This window comes from Pelophylax lessonae (assembly GCF_965119305.1).
Source record: "Pelophylax lessonae genome assembly, chromosome: 7".
Classification (NCBI taxonomy): Eukaryota; Metazoa; Chordata; class Amphibia; order Anura; family Ranidae; genus Pelophylax; species Pelophylax lessonae.
The window spans coordinates 175837691-175858385 of NC_138774.1; the positions used below are offsets into that span (position 1 = coordinate 175837691).

A 20695-nucleotide genomic window follows, 5' to 3' on the forward strand; every position below is an offset into this window, starting at 1 on the left:
GATTGGCTAACTGACTGAGAGCCAATGGTGCCGCTGCTGTGTCTCAGCCAATCGGGATAGAGAGTCCCAGACATCGCTGAGCAGGGATGGGGCACAGGTTAAGTATTAGGGGGTGCTGGGGCAGCTGCTACACACAGGATTTTTATCTTAATGCATAGAATGCCTCAAGATAAAAAACCTTTTGACTTTACAACTCCTTTAACATCCCCTTTCAAAGAAAGGGACACACCTCAAAATAAAAAGGCCAAGACAGGCGTGGGAGGGTGGGATGTGCTTACTTCTGGTTCTCCATGCCAACTGCTTGTTAGACGCATGCTCACTCTTTATAGGTGACAGCTCGTGCCCAAGGACTGTTTTCTTGGACAACTGTCAACTCATATACCAATCACTGGTATTTTCCTTTGCAGCTTCTAGCATTTTCTATTGTCTGCCAAGATCCCATAGGTGGTGGGGTGGTGACATATTATGCCCTAGCCCCACCTTTCATTCTAAGATGTGATGTCTGCATTGCCTTGCTTATAATTTCATCTAGTGATCCAGCCAATAAGTCTGTTTTCAAAAGCACAAACTCTCTTCCAGGTGTATCAGTTTGCAAGACAAACCATTTACCACGAACAGGGGTGCTTACAATGGTCAATAATTTATTGAAGTAAAACCTTGATCCCAACAAGCAAAAAAATGTTTGCTGTAACGGACTTAAAAGTGTGAGCTGGAGTTTGGCGTCAAACTGTTTGTGTATTTAAATCTTCTAATACATTTAAACACTCTCCTTCCCTAAGAGCCCATTCACACTAGCACGCCTTGTGAGGCGACTTGTGTAGCCCCAGGTCGCTTGACATAACAAAAGCAATGTTAATCAATCAGTGCCGTCTTAATTGGCACTACTGAAGTCGCTCCGACTTCAGAAAAGGGTCCTGTACTACTTTGAGGCGACCTGTGATCCGACTGTCCCATATACTTCAATGGGAGTCGCCTCCTTATCTTAATTGACACGACTTGTTATCAGACTTTCCAGGAAGAAGAAAGATTACCCAGGCATTCCACACAGACAAAGTCGCCTGTCTCTTCAAAGTAGTGCACAAGTCTCTTCCAAGTCTCTAAACAAGTCTCTTCAAGTCAGGGGGCGACTTTCTGGTCGTGGTAGTGTGAACCGGCTCTGAGACTGACAATGCGGCTGTCAAATTGTGCCTTTTGTGGGCATTCATCCAGAGTGGGGGCACCCTAATACAAGAAGTGTGTTAGGGTCCTTTCACACGGCCGCTCCGTGTGTCCGCAAATCATCCTATTTTTTTGCGGATGATTTGCGGACATCAATGTAAGTGAATGGCACTGCGGATGTCAGCGGATTACCATCCGCTGACATCCGATTTTCCTCCTTTCAGTTCTGTTCCGTTTTTACGAATGGAACAGAACCCCATTTTTCCATCCGTGTAAAAAACGGAAAGGAAGGAAAATCGGATGTCAGCGGTGTCATCCGCTGACATCCGCAGTGCCATATACTTACATTATGTCCGCATATCATCCGCAAACGGATGGGATGATATGCGGGCACACGGAGCGGATGACAGAAATGTCATCCGCTCCGTGGAAAAAAAAAAAAAGTCCCGCAGCGGACTTAAGCAGCGGAGCGGCCGTCTGAAAGGAGCCTTACTGGCAAGTTCGCAAGTGGAAACAAATAAATAAAAAGCTGAACACCGTACACCCTCCCCACCCCCCTGGTCCCTGTAGTACTCACCTCCGGGGGGGAACTGCGCGTCAGTACCTACACAGCCAGTCCAGCAGCCCAGGGATTTGAAATTCCTGCTTTTCTCCCTCTTCTCTGTGCAGTGCTTCTGCGATGGACCAGCAGGTTTCTCATTGGTCAGCACCGTCACAGAGCATTGCTCTAATCCAGTGTTTCTCAACCTTTTTTCAGTTGAGGCATACTTCAAAATTATGGACAGTCTCGAGATGCCCCATTCTAAAATGTAAAAATGTATCCTAATACAGGGTTCGACAAACCCCAGGCGCCAGGTCGCATTGGCGACTAGAATTAGCAGCCTGGTGCCTGGGCTACACTGCGGCAGGTGTCTTGTCGCCAGACATCCCAAGTCTCCCACAAGGTGCGGGTATCTTCCGGACACCCCCAAGTGACGGGCGATATCCCGGCTGTCTGTGTCAGCTGTGACAGAATGGAGCCAATGCTTCCTGTATAGTTCCAGCTCCATCCTGTCACAGGCAGAGTGATATCAAATGCAGTCCGCCTGTGAGAGAGATACAGGAAGCATTGGCTCTAAATGCTTCCTCTAGCACTGCTCCTCATACTCTCCGCCAGCATTTCGTCACATGTGCTAGGGGTGCAACTAACCCCCAGCACATATTTAAAAATATCCCAGCATGTGCAGGGTTTCTGACTCCTACCACCATGACCACTTCAAATCACTGAAGTGGTAATGGTGGTTAGAGTGTTCCTTTAATATCTCTCAGAAGAAGTAAACAAAGCACAAACTGGTCTAAGGACGGGCAACATCAGCCGGTTCATTAAAAACTGGACGCCATTGGACCCGTGTGTATGGCAGCTAGTCCGACAGAAGTCAGCCATTCGGTATGCGCGAAAAAAACTGGCTTCTGGATTTCAAGCAAATTGGTCAATAGTTTTTACATAATGCAGCAACATTCACACACACACACACACACACACACACACACACACACACACACACACACTATCCAAAACTAGAGGCGATTTACTCTTCCAAAGCAAATACTCTTTTGCACACTGGTACTGACTAGTATTCCAATGTTTCTCTTCTCCCTCATTTTCTCTCCATCAGTCAGCTAATGTCACCTCAATGCTGAAGGAGAGGGGTACAGGAGGGTCAAACAAGGATGGTGACAGACATCCTCCTTATTAACTTATGAGGTCATTGGTTGTTAGGATGCCAGTGTCTAAAAAAGTCATAATTCATAATGAAAACCTGTTGCTTTGTGTAACTAAAAAAGGCAAGCTTGATCTACCCACTGGCTTGTATACAATGTTTAGGCATTTTGCCAAGGCACCCATGAAGAAACCCCAAGACACCCTGGTTGAAATAGGCTGTTCTAATCTGTCCTGGAAAGAGGGGGAAGAGCTGAGATGTCAAATCCCCAGAATGCTGGACCAGCTACATGGAAGCTGACAGTTCAGCATCCCTAGAGGTAAAGTACAGTGGGGACTAGGAGGGGTGTACAGTGTTCACCTTTACATTTCTGTAAAGGGGACCACTTAAAAAGACAATTTAATAAAATTGTTTTAATTTGCTAACCACACATACACAGGGGTGGCTAGATTTTCCCATTACATTTACAGGCTTAGCTTTCTGCTTAGTGCAGTGGTCTCCAAACAGAAGCCCTTTGCTTGCTTTTATATGACCCTTGGGACAATATTTCATCCATTGATACCAACAATGGGCACAATTCTTCCCACTGACAAAACGGCAGGACTTGTGTTGTATTTTTTTTTCCCCCCTCTGGCGTCGGGACCTTTTGTACTCCCACTGGCCACAGCCTGGCCCCCCTAAAGTCTGAAGGACAGTAAACTGGCCCTTCTTTTGAAAGTTTGGAGACCCCTGGCTTAGTGGTGCCATCCATTGATAAATCCGCATTGTAAAATAAGAACAGTAAAGCAAAATGCATGTAAAGGATAAACAAAAAAAATGTTTTTTTGCTGTAATCTCAGCACTTGTTTATCTGGCATGCTGACTGCAGTCCCAGTTATACAAAAACAGGCATCAGGGGGAGACTGTAAAGTTTGTATGAAAATATGGGACTTCAAATATGTAAAGAGCAAAAAAAAAATATTCACATTCAGTTACACTAACCCAATTTGTGACTCACTGAGAATTTACCGCATTATTCTTCTTCATCTTTTGAAGTTTATGAGAAAGAATTGCTCTTGTAATGAGGCCAAACCTTACACCCCCCCCAGCCCGGCAGAAGTTTGTCTGATAACGCTGCAGTTTTTCTCCCTCCTGTGGAGCGTGCGGCGCTCACCTGACATGTTAGAACAGATTAGATTCAGGTGCGGATTCCTGCTATGGAGCAATGTGTCAGCGTTCCTGCAGTCACCGCTATGAAAATTATAACATTTCTCAGAAACTCCACTGTGGGTTTACATCACTTTCTGCGCTCGCCTCTTCAATAAGCCTTATTTATATCATCACGAAAAGCGAAGAGCGATTTAAATATCACAGAAATCACTTTTGCTGAAAGCCATTTAATGTCATGTCGTGTCATTTTTTACACAGCATTAGCAGTGGATGTCCTGACTAAATAAATATTCACTGTATATTTTCACATTTCTCTGTTATTTTTATATGGCCGCATTAGTTCTATTAATGGCGTCGTCTTTTCAATGAGGGTTTCAGGAAGCCTCAAGAACGGCAGTAGGTTGAAGATAATTAAGTGACCCTGTTATTCTTAAGTGATGCGACTGCCCTGCACAAGAGAAAAGTTTGCTAAAAGTGGCACAGCTCCCAAGCTGAGGAGCCAGGCGTGTGCGGCCCCTTGGAGAGGCTGGCAGATTAATGCGCCATGGTAACAGATGGTCAGGAACAATGCTGGACCCTATCTATACAGAGTGTACAAAGAACACAGACGGAGCTACCCCCACCACACCCAGGAATGTCTGGTAGCAGAAACGTAGCCAGATCAGAGCGGCACATCCACAAGAGGCTGAACGCCAAGCCTTCACATCCGTAATTAGAAGAGGAAAAGGGTCACACTTCCAAGCAGACAGGTGTATTCCTAGGATAATGTGGAATCCAATAATGCCCCAAACTCAAACAACCTGCTTTATGCGCTGGTGAGCTACAGCCAATAGTTAATGAAGCTTTACAAGCCCCATTTTTCCAGTGGGGTAGGATTCAAATCAGTAGCCAATGTGCCAAAACACTCTGCCTGGAGCTGAACATTCCAAGGTCAGAAGAAGATGATATGCCAGACTAGGGAGTTGAATTCTCTATATTAATTTTTTTCAGCCTAGCTAGAAGAACCTTCATAGCAGGGACTGGTGCCAGCTAACACACAGACTCTGTAATGTACTCATAGCAACCAACCCAATGTCGGAGGAGCAATCCTTGGGGACAAAAGCAGACAAAAAAAAAAAAAAACAATTCCTGACATCGATTAATGAACCGTCGCTTAACAAGGTGGCACAAAAACCTTTGTCCAGACAGGATATTTATAGTCTGTTAATAAAAGACAGCGAAGAGGGGGGATTGCAATAGGAGACAGTAAGAAGGCAGAATGTGACAGACTGTGTGCCAATAATCCAATTATAATAGAGATTATGATCACAAATCCAAAATTTGACTATTAGGTGGTGCCATGTGACTCATCTAATGGCCCAACTGCAGACGAAATATGTAGCCATTTATTCAACTTTCCATCCAGAACCACTGGTTTACAGCCCAAATTGAGAACCATTAGCCAACTGTGCAAGATCCATTGGGATATACTCCAGGCAGAGCCTAAATAATATAAAGCTATTTAAACCAACTGTCCACCCAGAGGCACTAATCATGGGTGCTCAACCTGTGGCCCTCCAGCTGCTGCAGAACTACAAGTACTGTCATGCCTCTGCCTTTGGGAGTCATGTTAGTGTCAGCCTTGCAATGCCTAATGGGACTTGAAGTTACTCAACACCTAGAGGGCAATGGGTTGGGCACCCACGTGCTAGATTATAGCACATACACACCCTAAATATACAGAACCTTTTATCCAACCGTTCACTAAAGCCCCGAAGCAACCTAAATATTGAATGAATAATGGAATAGTCAATCAAGAGCCACTGAATTATACACCAGATGCAGCCAAATGTCCACCCAGAGGCACTGAACAGTGGTGTCAAACAGCATGCTGCTTAGAATCTCTTTGCCACAATATGTATTGCCACAATATGTAATCCTTGAGGGACAGGCTGTCAACCAGTTGCTGCTTTCCCCATTCTGCCAATCAAAGAGTTGGAAGAACCTTAGAAGGACTCTGCACAAAATGCTTTTGACAGTCATTCTCAGAGCTTCCACTGAAATAACACACAGAAATCATGGAGGAGGATGGGGCACCATCAGGTTTGCCAAAAGTGCAGCTGCCAAATCAGATCAAACATGAGCCATCACGTCTGAGGCAAGGGTGTCAGCTCCTACTCCCTGCATACCAGGTCCACTTTACCACAACATTATTGAATTGTCCCATACCCCAGTTTGCCCCCTTTAAGGGCTTGTATACTGTAAAGTGTTTTTGTTCAGTCAGGTTATACAGTACCTTGATTATTCCAGCTATTAAAGGGTTAAAAAGCCACCTCCAAACAGCCTTTCACAAATCTATGTGAACAGCCATTCATGCAGTAGTCAACTGTAAAAGGTGGTCATGGGTGCATCCTTTCAAAACTAATATGTCACATGAGCTGCAGGTTAGGATAGGAGGTCACTTGAGCCATCTACTTTCTCCTCTAATCACTTGGGGTGGGGCACATGCAACAAGGTGTGGTAGACCCGTGCTGCTGAGAATAATGGGCCATACACACTATAAGATTTTTTGAAGACTTTTTCCTTTAGACTTACCAAAACCATATAATATGAGGTGAAACCTAAACACTTTCAATTTGTATGCAATCTGGCAGGCCCTTGCACTACATAGAAAAGGTAAATCTGAAGGAAATCAAACCACAAAAGTAGGATAGTGCATATCCAGCTTTATGGACATTACTGTTGTATTCTTCAGTCTGTAAAGAAAAAACTGAATTTTTGTAAAATCTACCGTAAAATTCCTTTCTCTGAGTCCTCCGACAGTCGCCGCCCCTTCATAATCTTCACCAATGGGTAATTGACCTTTGCTCCGCAGGAGTAGCTAGGCAACAAGATTTGTTAATATCAAAGCTTTTAGCATATCACACCCCTAGAGGGCGGTCCCCTCAGTCAATACCTCCCTGCTTCCAGCATTCTCAACTCAGTTTCAGTAGCATAGCAGTAGAGTACATAAACAAATCCCAAAAGAGGGGCGGGGGCGGCGACTGTCAGAGGACTCAGAGAAAGGAATTTTACGGTAAGATTTTACAAAAATTCAGTTTTCTCTTACGTCCTCCGACAGTCGCCGCCCCTTCATAATCTTCACCAATGGGACGTCCCAGAGCAGTGTAGACATGAGGGGGTGGGAAAAAAACGCAGCCGCGCATAAAGCAACGCAGTACCCACATCAGAGAAAGGAACCTTACCAAGGTAAGAGAACCAACCTGGCAACAGGAAAACGTGCTCAACAGGAGCAACAACCCAGGAAGAACAAGTAACCCAGGGGTAAAAACACCCCAACAGCCAAGGGCCCAAACAAGGGACCCTAAAGCACTGCCGCACTAAGAACTTTACGGCCAAAGGAAGCATCTGCCGATGCCTGAACATCCACTTTGTAAAATTTGGAGAAGGTGTGAACAGACGACCAAGTCGCCGCCTTACACACCTGGGCCACAAAAGCCTGATGACGATAGGCCCAAGACGTACTCAGAGATCTGGTAGAGTGCGCTTCACAGGGAAAGGAGGAACCTTCCCCCTCAAAGCATAGGCTTGCACAATTGTCTGTCTGATCCATTTGGCAATGGTAGCAGCCGACGCCGCCATGCCCTTCCGAGGTCCCTCTGGAAGGACGAATAGGGAATCCGACTTGCGAAAGGACTTAGTCGATGACAGGTAAACCCTGATCGCCCTGATGCTTAGGCTTCGCGCAAAGCGAAGGCAAGACAATGTCCTCATTCAGGTGAAACTCTGAGATCCTTTTCGGAAGAAAAGATGGGTTAGGTCGCAAGACCACCTTATCCAAGTGAATCACCAAGTAGGGAGAGCTGCAGGACAAAGCCACCAGCTCCGACACCCTGCGAGCGGAAGTGATCGCCACCAAAAAGGCAACCTTTTTGGACAACAGAGACAACGAGATCTCCCTGATCTTTTCAAAGGGAGCCTGTTGTAACACGGACAGAACCAAGTTCAAGTCCCATGCAGGCAAAGGTTCCCTCCTAGGAGGGGCCAAATGTCGCATCCCCTGAACAAAGGTGCTAACCAATGAATTAGACGCCACAGGGCGTTGAAAAAGAACGGCCAGCGCAGAAATCTGACCCTTAATTGTGGCCAGCGCCAAACGCTGGTCCACTCCAGTTTGGAGGAAAGCCAACACTCTCAACACCAAGTATGAGCGAGGGGAATACCCCCTGGACTCACACCAGGCAAAGTACGCTTTCCAAGTACGGTAGTAAATTTTTCCCGAAGAGGCTTTTCTAGCCTTGATCAAAGTGGGAATGACCTCAGGGGAGAGACCCCTATCCTTCAGGACCTGGCTTTCAACAGCCAGGCCGTTAAAGCCAGCGACTGTAAAGCAGGATGGAATATCGGCCCTTGAGACAGAAGGTCTTCTCAAAGCGGCAGGCGCCACGGAGCGTCGACTGCCAGATTTACGAGGTCTGCGTACCAAGACCGGCGAGGCCAGTCCGGTGCCACCAGAATCACTGTGTGCGGTTCCGAGGCCAATCTGCGAAGCAGCCAAATCGGTGGAAAGGCATACATCAGACGATACTGATGCCAAGGCGCCACTAACGCCTCTGAGGCGTCTGCCTGAGGATCGCGCGTCCTTGCCATGAACCTTTCCACCTTGTTGTTCAGACGAGACGCGAACAGGTCCACATCCGGAAGACCCCACTTCGCGCACAACTTCTGGAAGACATCCGGGTGAAGGGACCATTCTCCCTGGTCCAGAGTCTGGCGACTCAGATAATCCGCCTGCCAGTTCTCCACCCCCGGAATGTGCACAGCCGTTATCGCCGGGACGTGTGTCTCGGCCCACGACAGAATGCCGTTTACTTCCCGAGCAGCACGGGCACTCCTGGTGCCCCCTTGATGGTTGATGTAGGCAACCGCTGTGGCATTGTCCGTCTGAACCCGAACCGGACGGCCCTGAAGCCGTTACGACCAATGCAGAAGGCAAAGTTTTATCGCTCGCAATTCCAGAATGTTGATCGGAAGGGAGGATTCCTCCTCCGACCAAGTTCCCTGGGCGGACAGAACGCCCAGAACACCACCCCTGCCCGACAGGCTGGCATCCGTGGTGATCACCGTCCACGACAAAGGACGAAAGGACTTGCCCCCCGACACTGCCGGGGACTGGAGCCACCACAAAAGACCCCTTCGGGTGTGGCGGCTCAACGAAAGCTGCCGATCCAGAGATTGCGGACGCCCGTCCCACTTGGCCAGGATCTCCGCCTGAAGACCCCGCGTGTGAAACTGGGCGAAGGGAATCGCCTCGAAAGCCGAGACCATTAGACCTAGACATCGCATACATGTCCGGAGGGTCGAGCACTGAGTGTCCCTGAGGGACCTGACCTCGTCCCGAAGTGTCCGGAGCTTGTCTTCCGGCAGGAAGACCTTCGCTTGAGCAGAGTCCAGGATCATCCCCAGGTAGGGAAGACGAACCGACGGGCACAACGTTGATTTTGGAAAATTTATCGTCCAACCAAACTCCTGCAGAGTCTGCATCGTGGTGGACAGGTCGTTCACCAGGCCTTGACTGGTCGCAGACCGAAGCAAGATATCGTCCAGATACCCCAAGACAGAGACGCCCTGGGCTCTCAATAAAGCCAGGACCGGCGCAAGCACCTTGGTGAAAACCCGCGGAGCCGAAGCGAGACCGAAGGGTAACGCCACGAATTGGTAATGATCGTCCGCAATGGCGAATCGAAGGTACCTCTGGTGACCCTTGAAAATGGGGATGTGAAGGTACGCATCCTTCAGATCGATGGAGGCCATGAATTCCCCCGGACTCAGGGCAGCCACCACTGAGCGCAGGGATTCCATGCGGAACTTGCAAACCCGCACAAAGCGGTTCAGAGCTTTCAAGTCCAGAATCTGACGTACCTTGCCCTCCTTTCTGGGCACAGTGAACAGATTGGAGTAGAACCCCCAAAATCTGTCCTGATGAGGCACCGGAACCACCACTCCCTGGGCCCGCAGGTCCCGCACCGCCAGGTGCAGATCCTGCAAACGCTCCGGAGACAGCTGAAGATTTAAGGGAAAAAAATCTGCTCGCCGGCCGAGAGAGAAACTCGATCTTGTATCCAGATCGAACGATTTCCTGAACCCACCTGTCCCGAACGCGGGCAGCCAGGGTTGAAGAAAACCGAGCAAACGTCCCCCCACCCCAGAACCGGGTGAGGGCGCCCCTTCAGGCCGAATTGGTATGGGCAGCGGACCCGGACTGGCCGGACTTCTGCTTACCTGCCCACGGCTTCTTCTGGGAGCCTTGGCCCTTGAAGGGCTTGCCCTTGTATTGCGACCGAAAGGCACGAAAGGACCCCCGAGAGGGCCTAAACGAGGTATCCTTCTTACCGCGAACAAACTTATTCTTGTGAGTTTGGGGTAAGAGAGTGCTCTTACCCCCGGAAATTCCCTTTATCAGAGTATCCAAAGACTCGCCAAAAAGGAGAGATCCCGCGTAGGGAAGATTAGCTAGAGTCTTGCGAGAGGATTGGTCAACCGACCAACATTTCAGCCATATTAGGCGACGGTTCAACACCGCTACACTGGAGAGGCGTGCAGCCAAAGGGACTAAATCCAAGTCCGCATCGCACAAATACATGACACCCTGATGAATTTGATCTACCATAGACAATGTTGTCGGCGGAGCAGAGTAAGCCACCAGGGTGCGCCTGAGCACCTGCGTCCAATCCGCAATAGCTTGGGCTGCCATAATGGAAGCAAAAATAGGCTTCAGCATAGAACCAGCAACCGTATAAGCATGACGGGCCAGAGACTCCAATCTCCTGTCCGTAGGGTCCCGGAACACCGGGGTATCCTCAGCAGGAATCGCAGTAGATTTATTCAAAACTGCCACCGCGTGATCCACCTGAGGCGGCACACACCAACGCTCATCAGTGGTGGGTGTAAATGGATAACGCAGCTTGAACTTACTTGGCACAGTAAAGGGCTTCTTTAAATTCCGCCATTGCTCATCAACAGCTCGCTGAAATTCCGCAGGGCAGGGAAAAACCTGCGCTGATTTGCGTTTCCTTTTCATCCCATAAGAGGACATCAAAGCAGGAGGACATGGTTCATCCTGCAGATGCAGTGTTTCCTTGATAGAAGTAATCAACTCATCCATGAGTGCAAGCTCTTCAGGCGAGCCAGGGGGAGAAGTATTAACTCCTTCTACCTCAGCCTCCCCCTCGGACCCCACAAGGTCCAGAGATGAACGAAACCCTGAGAAGGGCACTCCAGCCATAGCAGCCCCATCGCCCTCTGAATCAGAGGAAATAGATAACCTGGGCCGTTTTGCGGATCGATCAGCCATTAGCATCTGCACCTGAGAAGCCAAGTTCGCTACAACAGCAACCAGATCAGCCCCCTCGGGGGATGCAGCAGCCCCTTGGCCCCCCACCAGGGTGGGAGGAAACTTGCAATCCTGAGAATCCATGCCCCAGTATCAACTGAAATAAAGGACTGCCCCTTTAAGACCGCGGCGAGCGCAGCCCACCGCACACTACTGTATGTACCGACCCCCGCAGGGATAAGGAGCACTGAGCAAGGAAATACAGGATAAGGAAGGTAAAAACCTGGAGAGAGCACACAGCTGCTGCCACCGATCGCTGTTCCAGTGAAAAAGGAAGTGATGCAATGACTGACCGCCCTATATAGCCTATGAAGGCTTCACAAACATGGCCGCTTGGCTGAGGGAATGCAGGCAATAAGAAAATGGCGCCGACATGTGCTTGCAGGAGCGATCGCCGCCAAAATGGCGGCGTTTGGTGCCAAAACACCGCGCTGTACCCCACAGGGCCGGTCACCACAGTTTGCCGAAAAAAATGGGGGGCCGCATCAGCGGTCGCCGCATGTCTGAGCCCAGTCTGCCCCATACTTCTCACACAGCAGAGCGGGAGAGCCCCCCCCGCAGCCCACAGAAAGGCAGCTATCACAGGAATCTGACAGGGAGCTCAGCACTTACACAGACATGCGGGTCACACAGTCACAGACTGACACCCAAACAGACAGGTCCCCACATAGAAATGTACTTACCATTCCGGATGGCGTGGGGAGCCTTCTCTAGCGACCAAACCGCTGTACTGAGGACAGGGAGTGTCGCAGCCAGGACGCAGTGGACTGCGGTGCGAAACCGCAAATGGCGTCCGGTGAGGTAGCCACCTCACAGGCAGCATCCCTGCAGCGAACAGGGATGGGTCGTTCAATATGCCAGGGAAACCTGAGCTGAACGCTTGATGGCAGGCTGGGGAAACCCCTGGCTCTCAGCCCTGGGATCCAGGGAGGCCAGTCCGAGACCCAGCTCCGCATGATCATCTTCATCTGAAGAAAAACTAAACTAATGCTGATAAAATAACAGCTAAGTAAAAGAAAGAGAAAAATACTTGAAATAAAATCAAAAAGAGGATAGAAGGCTGAGACTGAAAGCCCCAGCACAGGAACAGCCAGCTACTCCTAAGCTAGGCAATTGAAAACTGAGTTGAGAATGCTGGAAGCAGGGAGGTATTGACTGAGGGGACCGCCCCCTAGGGGTGTGATATGCTAAAAGCTTTGATATTAACAAATCTTGTTGCCTAGCTACTCCTGCGGAGCAAAGGTCAATTATCCATTGGTGAAGATTATGAAGGGGCGGCGACTGTCGGAGGACGTAAGAGAAAGCTATGTTTTTATTGTGCTAGATTTATATGCAGATATTTCATTTATCATGGAACTTATGTCGCTGATGGGCACATTGATATCAAAGTGCAGCCCATGTATGATTGTCTGCCCATCTGCCTTTGTGACCCATCCTTGGACTTCAGTTTGTCGTGCTTGCACTAGATTATAGCTTAGAAACAAACTAAAGCCCCGTACACACAGGCCAAATCTCGGTAGACATTGGCCAGTTCAATAAAAACCATCCAACATACCGTCCATGTGTATGCCAGCAGGTCTGACAGAAGCCAGCCATTTAGCCAGCTTCTGTTGGATGGGCATGCTGGAAAAAGAGCAGCCGACCGGCTCCTGATCAGCACATCCAGCCAATGGCTCTCAGTCCCCCTGTCAGAACAAAATAACTCAGCTGGGGAGATTACTGTACTAATATCAGATGATCAATACAGTGACACCAACCGGGGCTGTCCATTTTCAGTAAGTGTGTACCAGACTTAAGTATAAAGCCATTTATTCAATGGTTCATCTAGAGCCACGGATTTACAGCACAGATACAGCCTGACATAGAATCATTTATCAAACTATCTATCCAGAACAGCGTTTAACCATCAGGCCGTGGCCTCTCTCCTGCAGGGCTGCAGTATCAGGGACAGGCTGGGCTAGGAAGTAGATGTGGCCAGCGCCCCTAGAGTATGAATTAAATGGTCTAGGTCCTATAATTCACTGGAGTGTATTGTGAAAACACAATCCATAACCAACCAGATGGCTAAATGTCGACATGTCATGTGACAATAACAGATCTTCCTAACTGGCTGCAGTTCCAAGGGGTCTGATTGTTTGTTTACACTTTGTGAATACACATTTTTGTTTGGCAAGCTGTAGTGAACTATGGGACTGCAGCTTTTATTTCTCAAAGTAGGGGTGAATGCAAAACCTGAAAATGGGGCAAGCACCCTGGGTTGCTTTCAGGTTTCTTCAGGGATGCCTTGGCAAAATGCCTAAAAAATTGCCCGCAAATTCTATACAAGCCAGTGGGTGGATCAAGCCTGCTTTTTAGTTACTCAAAGACTCAGGTTTTCATCGTGCACCATTACAACCTTCTAGCCGCCGATGTCCTAACAACCAAGGACATCATGCAGTTGGGCGCCTGCACAGCATCCTTGTTTGGTCCTCCCCTGCATCAGCATTAGGGTCACATCAGCTGACTGATGGAGAGAAACTGAGGGAGAAGAGAAACACTGGAATACTAGTTGGAAGAATAAATCACCCCTAACACTGGGTGTCCTATGAGTGTGGATGTTGCTGGGTTATATAAAAACTTTTAGTCTATTTTGTTTTTTTTACATTTGTTAATTTTGATCATGTACACATTAGACCCCGTTCAGACAGGGGCGACGCAACTTGCTGGGGCGACCTGTGAAGTCGTGGTGCACAGTGTGCACCCGGACCTCGGCGCGACATGCACGGACTTCATATCATTGAAGTCAATGCAAGTCGCCTCCAGGTTGCCCCAAAGTAGTACAGGACCCTTTTTCTAAGTCGGAGCGACTTGTGTCGCTCCTATTAGAACGGGTCCTGTGCTATTCAATGGCGAGCGACCCACCGCGACTTGTCAGGCGACCAAGTCGCCTGACAAGTCGCGCTAGTGTGAATGGGGTCTTACACCATTGTTTAATATATACTTGTACCATTTTGTACCCCGATGTTTACTTAAAACCTTTTTTCAATAAAAATCATTGGAAGAGAAACACTGGCTCATATACAGCCTAAAACAAACAGCTCTCATTATAAAGTCTTTTTTTTTTTTTTTAAACAGAAACAGTCTCAGGCCTGTAAGCACTCATCCAGTGCAAGAAGACCAGGACACCAAGCCTTTCATAAAGTAGGGTTAGGATGTAGTCAATCAGTTCATGATGGGGGAAAGGGAAAATTGGCACTGAAAGGTTATTTTAACAACCAATGTGGTGTTTAGCAATGATGAGACATACAGTATCTCACAAAAGTGAGTACACCCCTCACATCTCTGTAAATATTTTATTCTATCTTTTCATGTGACAACACTGAAGAAATAACACTTTGCTACAATGTAAAGTAGTAGAGGAGTATACAGCTTGTATAAGGGTCCTTTCACACGGGCGGTCCGTATGTCATCCCATTTTTTTGCGGATGAAAAACGGACATAATGCATGTCAATGGGTTTGCGGATGTCCATCCGCTGACATTCGATTTGCGTCCTTTAAGATCAGTTCCGTTTTTTCGAACGGAAGAGAACCCTATTTTTCTTCCGTTTAAAAAAACCAGAACGGACGCAAAAACAGATGTCAGCTGTGTCATCCGCTGACATCCGCAATCCCATTGACAATCTCCGTTTATCATCCGCAGACGGATGGGATGATAAACGGTAATACGGACCGGATGACACAAGTGTCATCCGTGTCCGTTAAAAAAAAAAAAAAGTGCCGGAGCGAATCAAGAAACGGTCCGCTCCGTGTGAAAGGACACCAACTGTAAATTTGCTGTCTTCTCAAAATAACTCAACACACAGCCATTAATGGCTAAACTGCTGGCAACATAAGTGAGTACACACCCCTAAGTAAAAATGTCCAAGCTGGGTCCAAAGCGTCAATATTTTGTGTGCCCACCATTATTTTCCAGCACTGCCTTTACCCTCTTGGGCATGGAGTTCACCAGAGCTTTACAGGTTGCCACTGGGGTTTTCTTCCACTCCTCCATGGCATCACAGAGCTGGTGGATGTTGGAGACCTTGCACTTCACCTTCCATTTGAGGATTCCCCACAGATGCTCAATAGGGTTTAGGTCTGGAGACATGCTTGGCAAGTCCATCACCTTTACCCTCAGCTTCTTTAGCAAGGCAGTGGTCGTCTTGGAGGGGTGTTTGGGGTCGTTATGCTGGAATACGGCCCAGTCTCCGATGGGAGGGGGATCATGCTCTGCTTCAGTATGTCACAGTACATGTTGGCATTCATTGCTCCCTCAATGAACTGTAGCTCCTCCGTGCCAGCAGCACTCATGCAGCCCCAGACCATGACACTCCCACCACAATGCTTGACTGTAGGCATGACACACTTGTCTTTGTACTCCTCATCTGGTTTGTGTCACACACACTTGACACCATCTGAACCAAATAAGTTTATACTGGTCTCATCAGACCCAGGACATGGTTCCAATAACCCATGTCCTTAGTCTGCTTGTCTTCAGCAAACTGTACGGGGGTTTCTTGTGCATTGTCTTTAGAAGAGGCTTCCTTCTGGGACGACCAATTTGTAACAGTGTGCGGCGTATGGTCTGAGCACTGACAGGCTAACCCCCCCCACCCCTTCAACCTCTGCAGCAATGCTGGCAGCACTCATACATCCATTTCCCAAAGACAACCTCTGGATATGACGCTGAGCATGTGCACTCAACTTCTTTGGTCAACAATTGTGAGGCCTGTTCTGAGTGGAACCTATCCTTAAACCGTTGTATGGTCTTGGCCACCATGCTGCAGCTCAGTTTCAGAGTCTTGGCAATCTTCTTATAGCCTAGGCCATCTTTATGTAAATCAATTTTTTTTTTTTCAGATCCTCAGAGTCCGTTGCCATGTTGAACTTCCAGTGACCAGTATGAGAGAGTGAGAGTGATAACACCAAATTTAACACACCTGCTCCCCATTCACACCTGAGACCTTGTAACACTAACGAGTCACATTACACCGCGGAGGGAAAAATGGCTAATTGGGCCCAATTTGGATATATTTACTTAGGGGTGTACTCACTTTTGTTGCCAGCAGTTTAGACATTATTGGCTGTGTGAGTTATTTTGTGGGGACAGCAAATTCACTGTTATACAAGATGTACACTCACTACTTTACATTGTAGCAGTGTCATTTCTTCAGTGTTGTCACATGAAAAGATATAATAAAATATTTACAAAAATGTGAGGGGTGTACTCACTTTTGAGAGATACTGTACATAGTTTTATGGCAATGCTGTGCCTTTTGGATTTTCTTTTCAGATATATACAGCTCTTGCAGAGTCTGAACTTCATATGAAGCAGGTTGAGATATGGATAGACATGCACATCACCTGAAATGACCTGCCTTCCACCAACACAGATACAAGCACAGTGGATCACTACTCCCAGCGAGGAGGAAGTGCAAGCAGAATTTGGTCAGTACTAAGATTCTGAGAGATCCACCTGTGGCTTCCTTCCATACAATCACATTTACATTCAGGTTAAAAGCAGTCTATATACAAAGCTTTTACAGCTGTACTTTTCAGCTATGCATTTATACGGTCATGCAGAGCCCCCTTTTTTTCCCCCTTGCTTTGGGATATGATGCAAAGCCTACAATAGGGCAGAGGAATGTACAAGTCTGGTAGACTGAAGCTTTGGCTTCAAGCACAAAGACTTCTGTAGCCTATCTGACTACCATTAGATTTCTCCATCTAAAGACAAGTAAGCATCCTCACTGATCACATGCTGCCATGTCCGAGGGGCAGGAACAGTGCAATGAATACTTTGCAGTATTACAGGCCTCAGATGAATCACAGATCACTGAACAAGCCTGCAGATTACTGGGCCCTCGCTCTCTCACACAGACCCAGAATCAGATCTCCCAAAAGTTGAACCCCATGGTGAGTAAGCTGTAAAATGTCAGCATGCACAGTCCTGTTGGCACTGTTATCACATTATTAATTACCAGCAGTGGACGGTTGTAAATTAGACATGGCGAATTATTTCTAACAAAATTCTTCTGTCCTCTTCTGAATATTAATGAGAGTGCCAAGTAAGTAACCCTGCAGTTAAAATAACAGACCAAAGTCCTCGCTGAATACAAACGAAGAATAAAGCCTCGTACACACGCATCGATAGTTGGCCGTGAATTTTCGGCCAACGTCCGATCGCCGATTTTAGGCTTGTTAGTATGATGCTTTCGACAACCGACTCCGATTTTTCGGCCGAATAAAATCTGGTATGCAGGCTATAAAATTTTTGTTGGCCGTCAACACAACGGCTGATTTTCCGTCAGTCAGTACAGATTTCAGCAGAAAAAAATCTGATGAGCAAGACTGGGCATGCTCAGAGAAGAAAAAACACACGGAAAGTAAACCAGCACATGACATCACTTCTGAAGTTGGTTTTTGTTGGCCGGGAAAATTTGTGTGCAGTCTAGAGCACATTTCAACCAACACAACAACACTGGACAAAAGACGACCGATCGGTCGGCCGATAATCGTTGCGTGTGTACGAGGCCTAAGTTCACCGGGACCCATAGTAACCAATCAGGCACTTCCTTTCATTGTCCAGATGTCCTTAAAAACCTCAGAATGAATCCAATTGGCTGTTATACATGTGATTGAATCACAAACATGTGATTCAAGAGGAGAAGAGCTCTGACCTGCTAATGACTAGACACTCCGGAGAGCCCTCATAACCAACAGATGGAACTCTGCAGCCTGTCAGAGCACACAGACCTCATGACTTGTGCTGGGCAAAGTTTGTGCCGTTCCTCTCATGCAAACTTTACGTCTCACATCATGTGAACAAGACCACCACAATAGAAAATACATGAAGGTCCTTGATTTACTGCAGATGGAGAAATGGGTGGTCTTTACAGGATAAGGCACATTGTAAATATTTAACCAAGGAGGAAAAAAAACTATAAAAATTCTAATAGGACATTACAGATAATAAAAGTTAGGTAAGCCTTTGTAGAGGGGATATCAGATTGTAAGCTCCTCTGGTACAGACTAATTGTATTACACAGGATTTTTATAGCACCAACAGTTAGCATAGCATTTTTTGAACTAAAGGGAGACATTACGGTTACAATACAAGAGGATTCTGAGGGCCTTGCTCGCGAGAGCTTGCAATCCTAAATTGGTTTAGCATTCCCAGTGCAGCACTGCAGAATACGTCCAGGTGATCAGGGCAGTTGGTCGAGGTGGTGTGGGGGGGGGGGGGGGGCGCACCCTAGGTGATGGCAAGTGCACTTAGCAAATGGAAGTTGGTTAGTCACTGCAGACTATGGTAGGAGGGCACAGTAAATGGTGGTTGGTGGCAGAGTAGGCGGTGGTTGGTAGTCAGGGCATGTGATAGTGGGAGGTGGCCAGGGCAGGTGGTAGTAGGAGGGCACACTAGGTGATTGTAGGAGGCTACAGTGAATGGTGGCAAGTAAAAATGCACCAAAATCTCAGCGGCCAGAACATATCAGACAAAAATGGTGGTTTCTGCATTTTGCCAATAGAGAAAAAAGGTGCCCAAAAGGCATTACAGTTTTATTGCAACTTTACTGTGCTTATGGTGTGTTTTTCATAGGTCATAAGACTCAAAAACCGCATCAAAAAACTAAGAGGTGCGTTATTGCTGCGTTTTCAATGCATTTCAATGGGGAGGTGTGTTTTTGGTGCTTTTTTTTTTTTTAACTGACCAAAAATGCAGCAAGCCAGATTTTTAATACCACAATGGAAGCACAATGGACCAGTGTGAGGGCATACATAGAAGTTAAAGAGATTCATTTTTCTTGAGCTTTTCTTGTGCTAAAGTTCCTGATAATGGGTGATTCATATTCATTTAAATTCATAATATTAATTATAACGTTGAATATAATACAATTTTATATAAAAATATATAATTTTTTTTAACTGTCATTTTCTGTTTCAGCCAAGTGCATCCTAAATTTTTGGTTTCGGCACTAAAATTTCCATTCAGTGCACCTCTGGCAAGTGCAAATGGTCATGGCAGATGGAAGCAGGTGGGCACAGTAAAAAATGGTAGGTGGACATACTAGTTAGTAGTAGGTGGTCAGGGGCAAGTGGTGGCAGTTGGGTACAAAGTGTTGTGCTGGGTGGTTAATGGTAGGTGGGCACAGTAGATGGTAGTAGGTGGTCAGGACAGGAAGCACTAAGTGGTTACCATAGATAGTCTTAGGTGGTGACAGTAGCTGGGTGGAGTAAATGTTGACAGGTGAAGCAAGGTGGGCAGAGTAGATATTAGGAGCTTATGGTGGAAAGGCTCAGTATGGCATGTGAGATGGGCAGGCCCGGTGGGAACAGTTGATGGTTGGGAACAGTTAATGGTGGTAAATGGTGACTGTAAGTGGGTACAGTAAATGTTAGAGACAAGCGAAGCAAGGAACATTGGATGGTAGGTGGTGAAGATAGGAGGAAACAGTATATGATGCATGAGCAGGTGGGCAAAGTTGATGATGACACATGGGACAGTGGGCAGCGCAGAAGTTACCTTGGCTTGGAAGTGAATGCCATGCTGGAAGGCTTCCTCATTATGCAGGGGAATTCGAGAGTCACATCCATCATCCACCAGATTGTACCTACTTCTCACCGGCATAACGCCCCCCCAGCTTGTGTATAACTGGGGGCTTCAACAGTGCTGGTACTGCACCCAGAGATGAAGGTGGTCTTCAGAAGATCCTCAGGGATGAAGGTGGTCTTCAGAAGATCCCAAGGGATGAAGGTGGTCTTCAGAAGATCCCCAGAGATGAAGGTGGTCTTCAGAAGATCCCCAGAGATGAAGGTGGTATTCAGAAGATCCCCAGAGATGAAGGTGGTCTTCAGAAGATCCCCAGAGATGAAGGTGGTCTTCAGAAGATCCCCAGGGATGAAGGTGGTCTTCAGAAGATCCCCAGAGATGAAGGTGGTCTTCAGAAGATCCCCAGAGATGAAGGTGGTCTTCAGAAGATCCCCAGAGATGAAGGTGGTCTTCAGAAGATCCCCAGAGATGAAGGTGGTATTCAGAAGATCCCCAGAGATGAAGGTGGTCTTCAGAAGATCCCCAGGGATGAAGGTGGTCTTCAGAAGATCCCCAGGGATGAAGGTGGTCTTCAGAAGATCCCCAGAGATGAAGGTGGTCTTCAGAAGATCCCCAAGGATGAGGGTGGTCTTCAGAAGATCCCCAGGGATGAAGGTGGTCTTCAGAAGATCCCCAGGGATGAAGGTGGTCTTCAGAAGATCCCCAGAGATGAAGGTGGTCTTCAGAAGATCCCCAAGGATGAGGGT

The 20695-nt window shown here is 47.4% G+C and overlaps 1 protein-coding gene across 1 annotated transcript in view; it reads right to left on the reverse strand.

The window, feature by feature from the left end:
• The window catches only part of LOC309559885 (carboxyl-terminal PDZ ligand of neuronal nitric oxide synthase protein-like), a 217694-nt gene extending 197613 nt beyond the window's left edge, over nt 1-20081 (reverse strand). The window contains exon 1 of the mRNA XM_082263318.1: nt 19923-20081. Within this exon, the coding sequence (XP_082119444.1) occupies nt 19923-20027 (105 nt within the window). The 5' untranslated portion in view covers nt 20028-20081. The remainder of the gene's footprint in view (nt 1-19922) is intronic.
• Between the last annotated feature and the right edge of the window lie 614 nt (nt 20082-20695).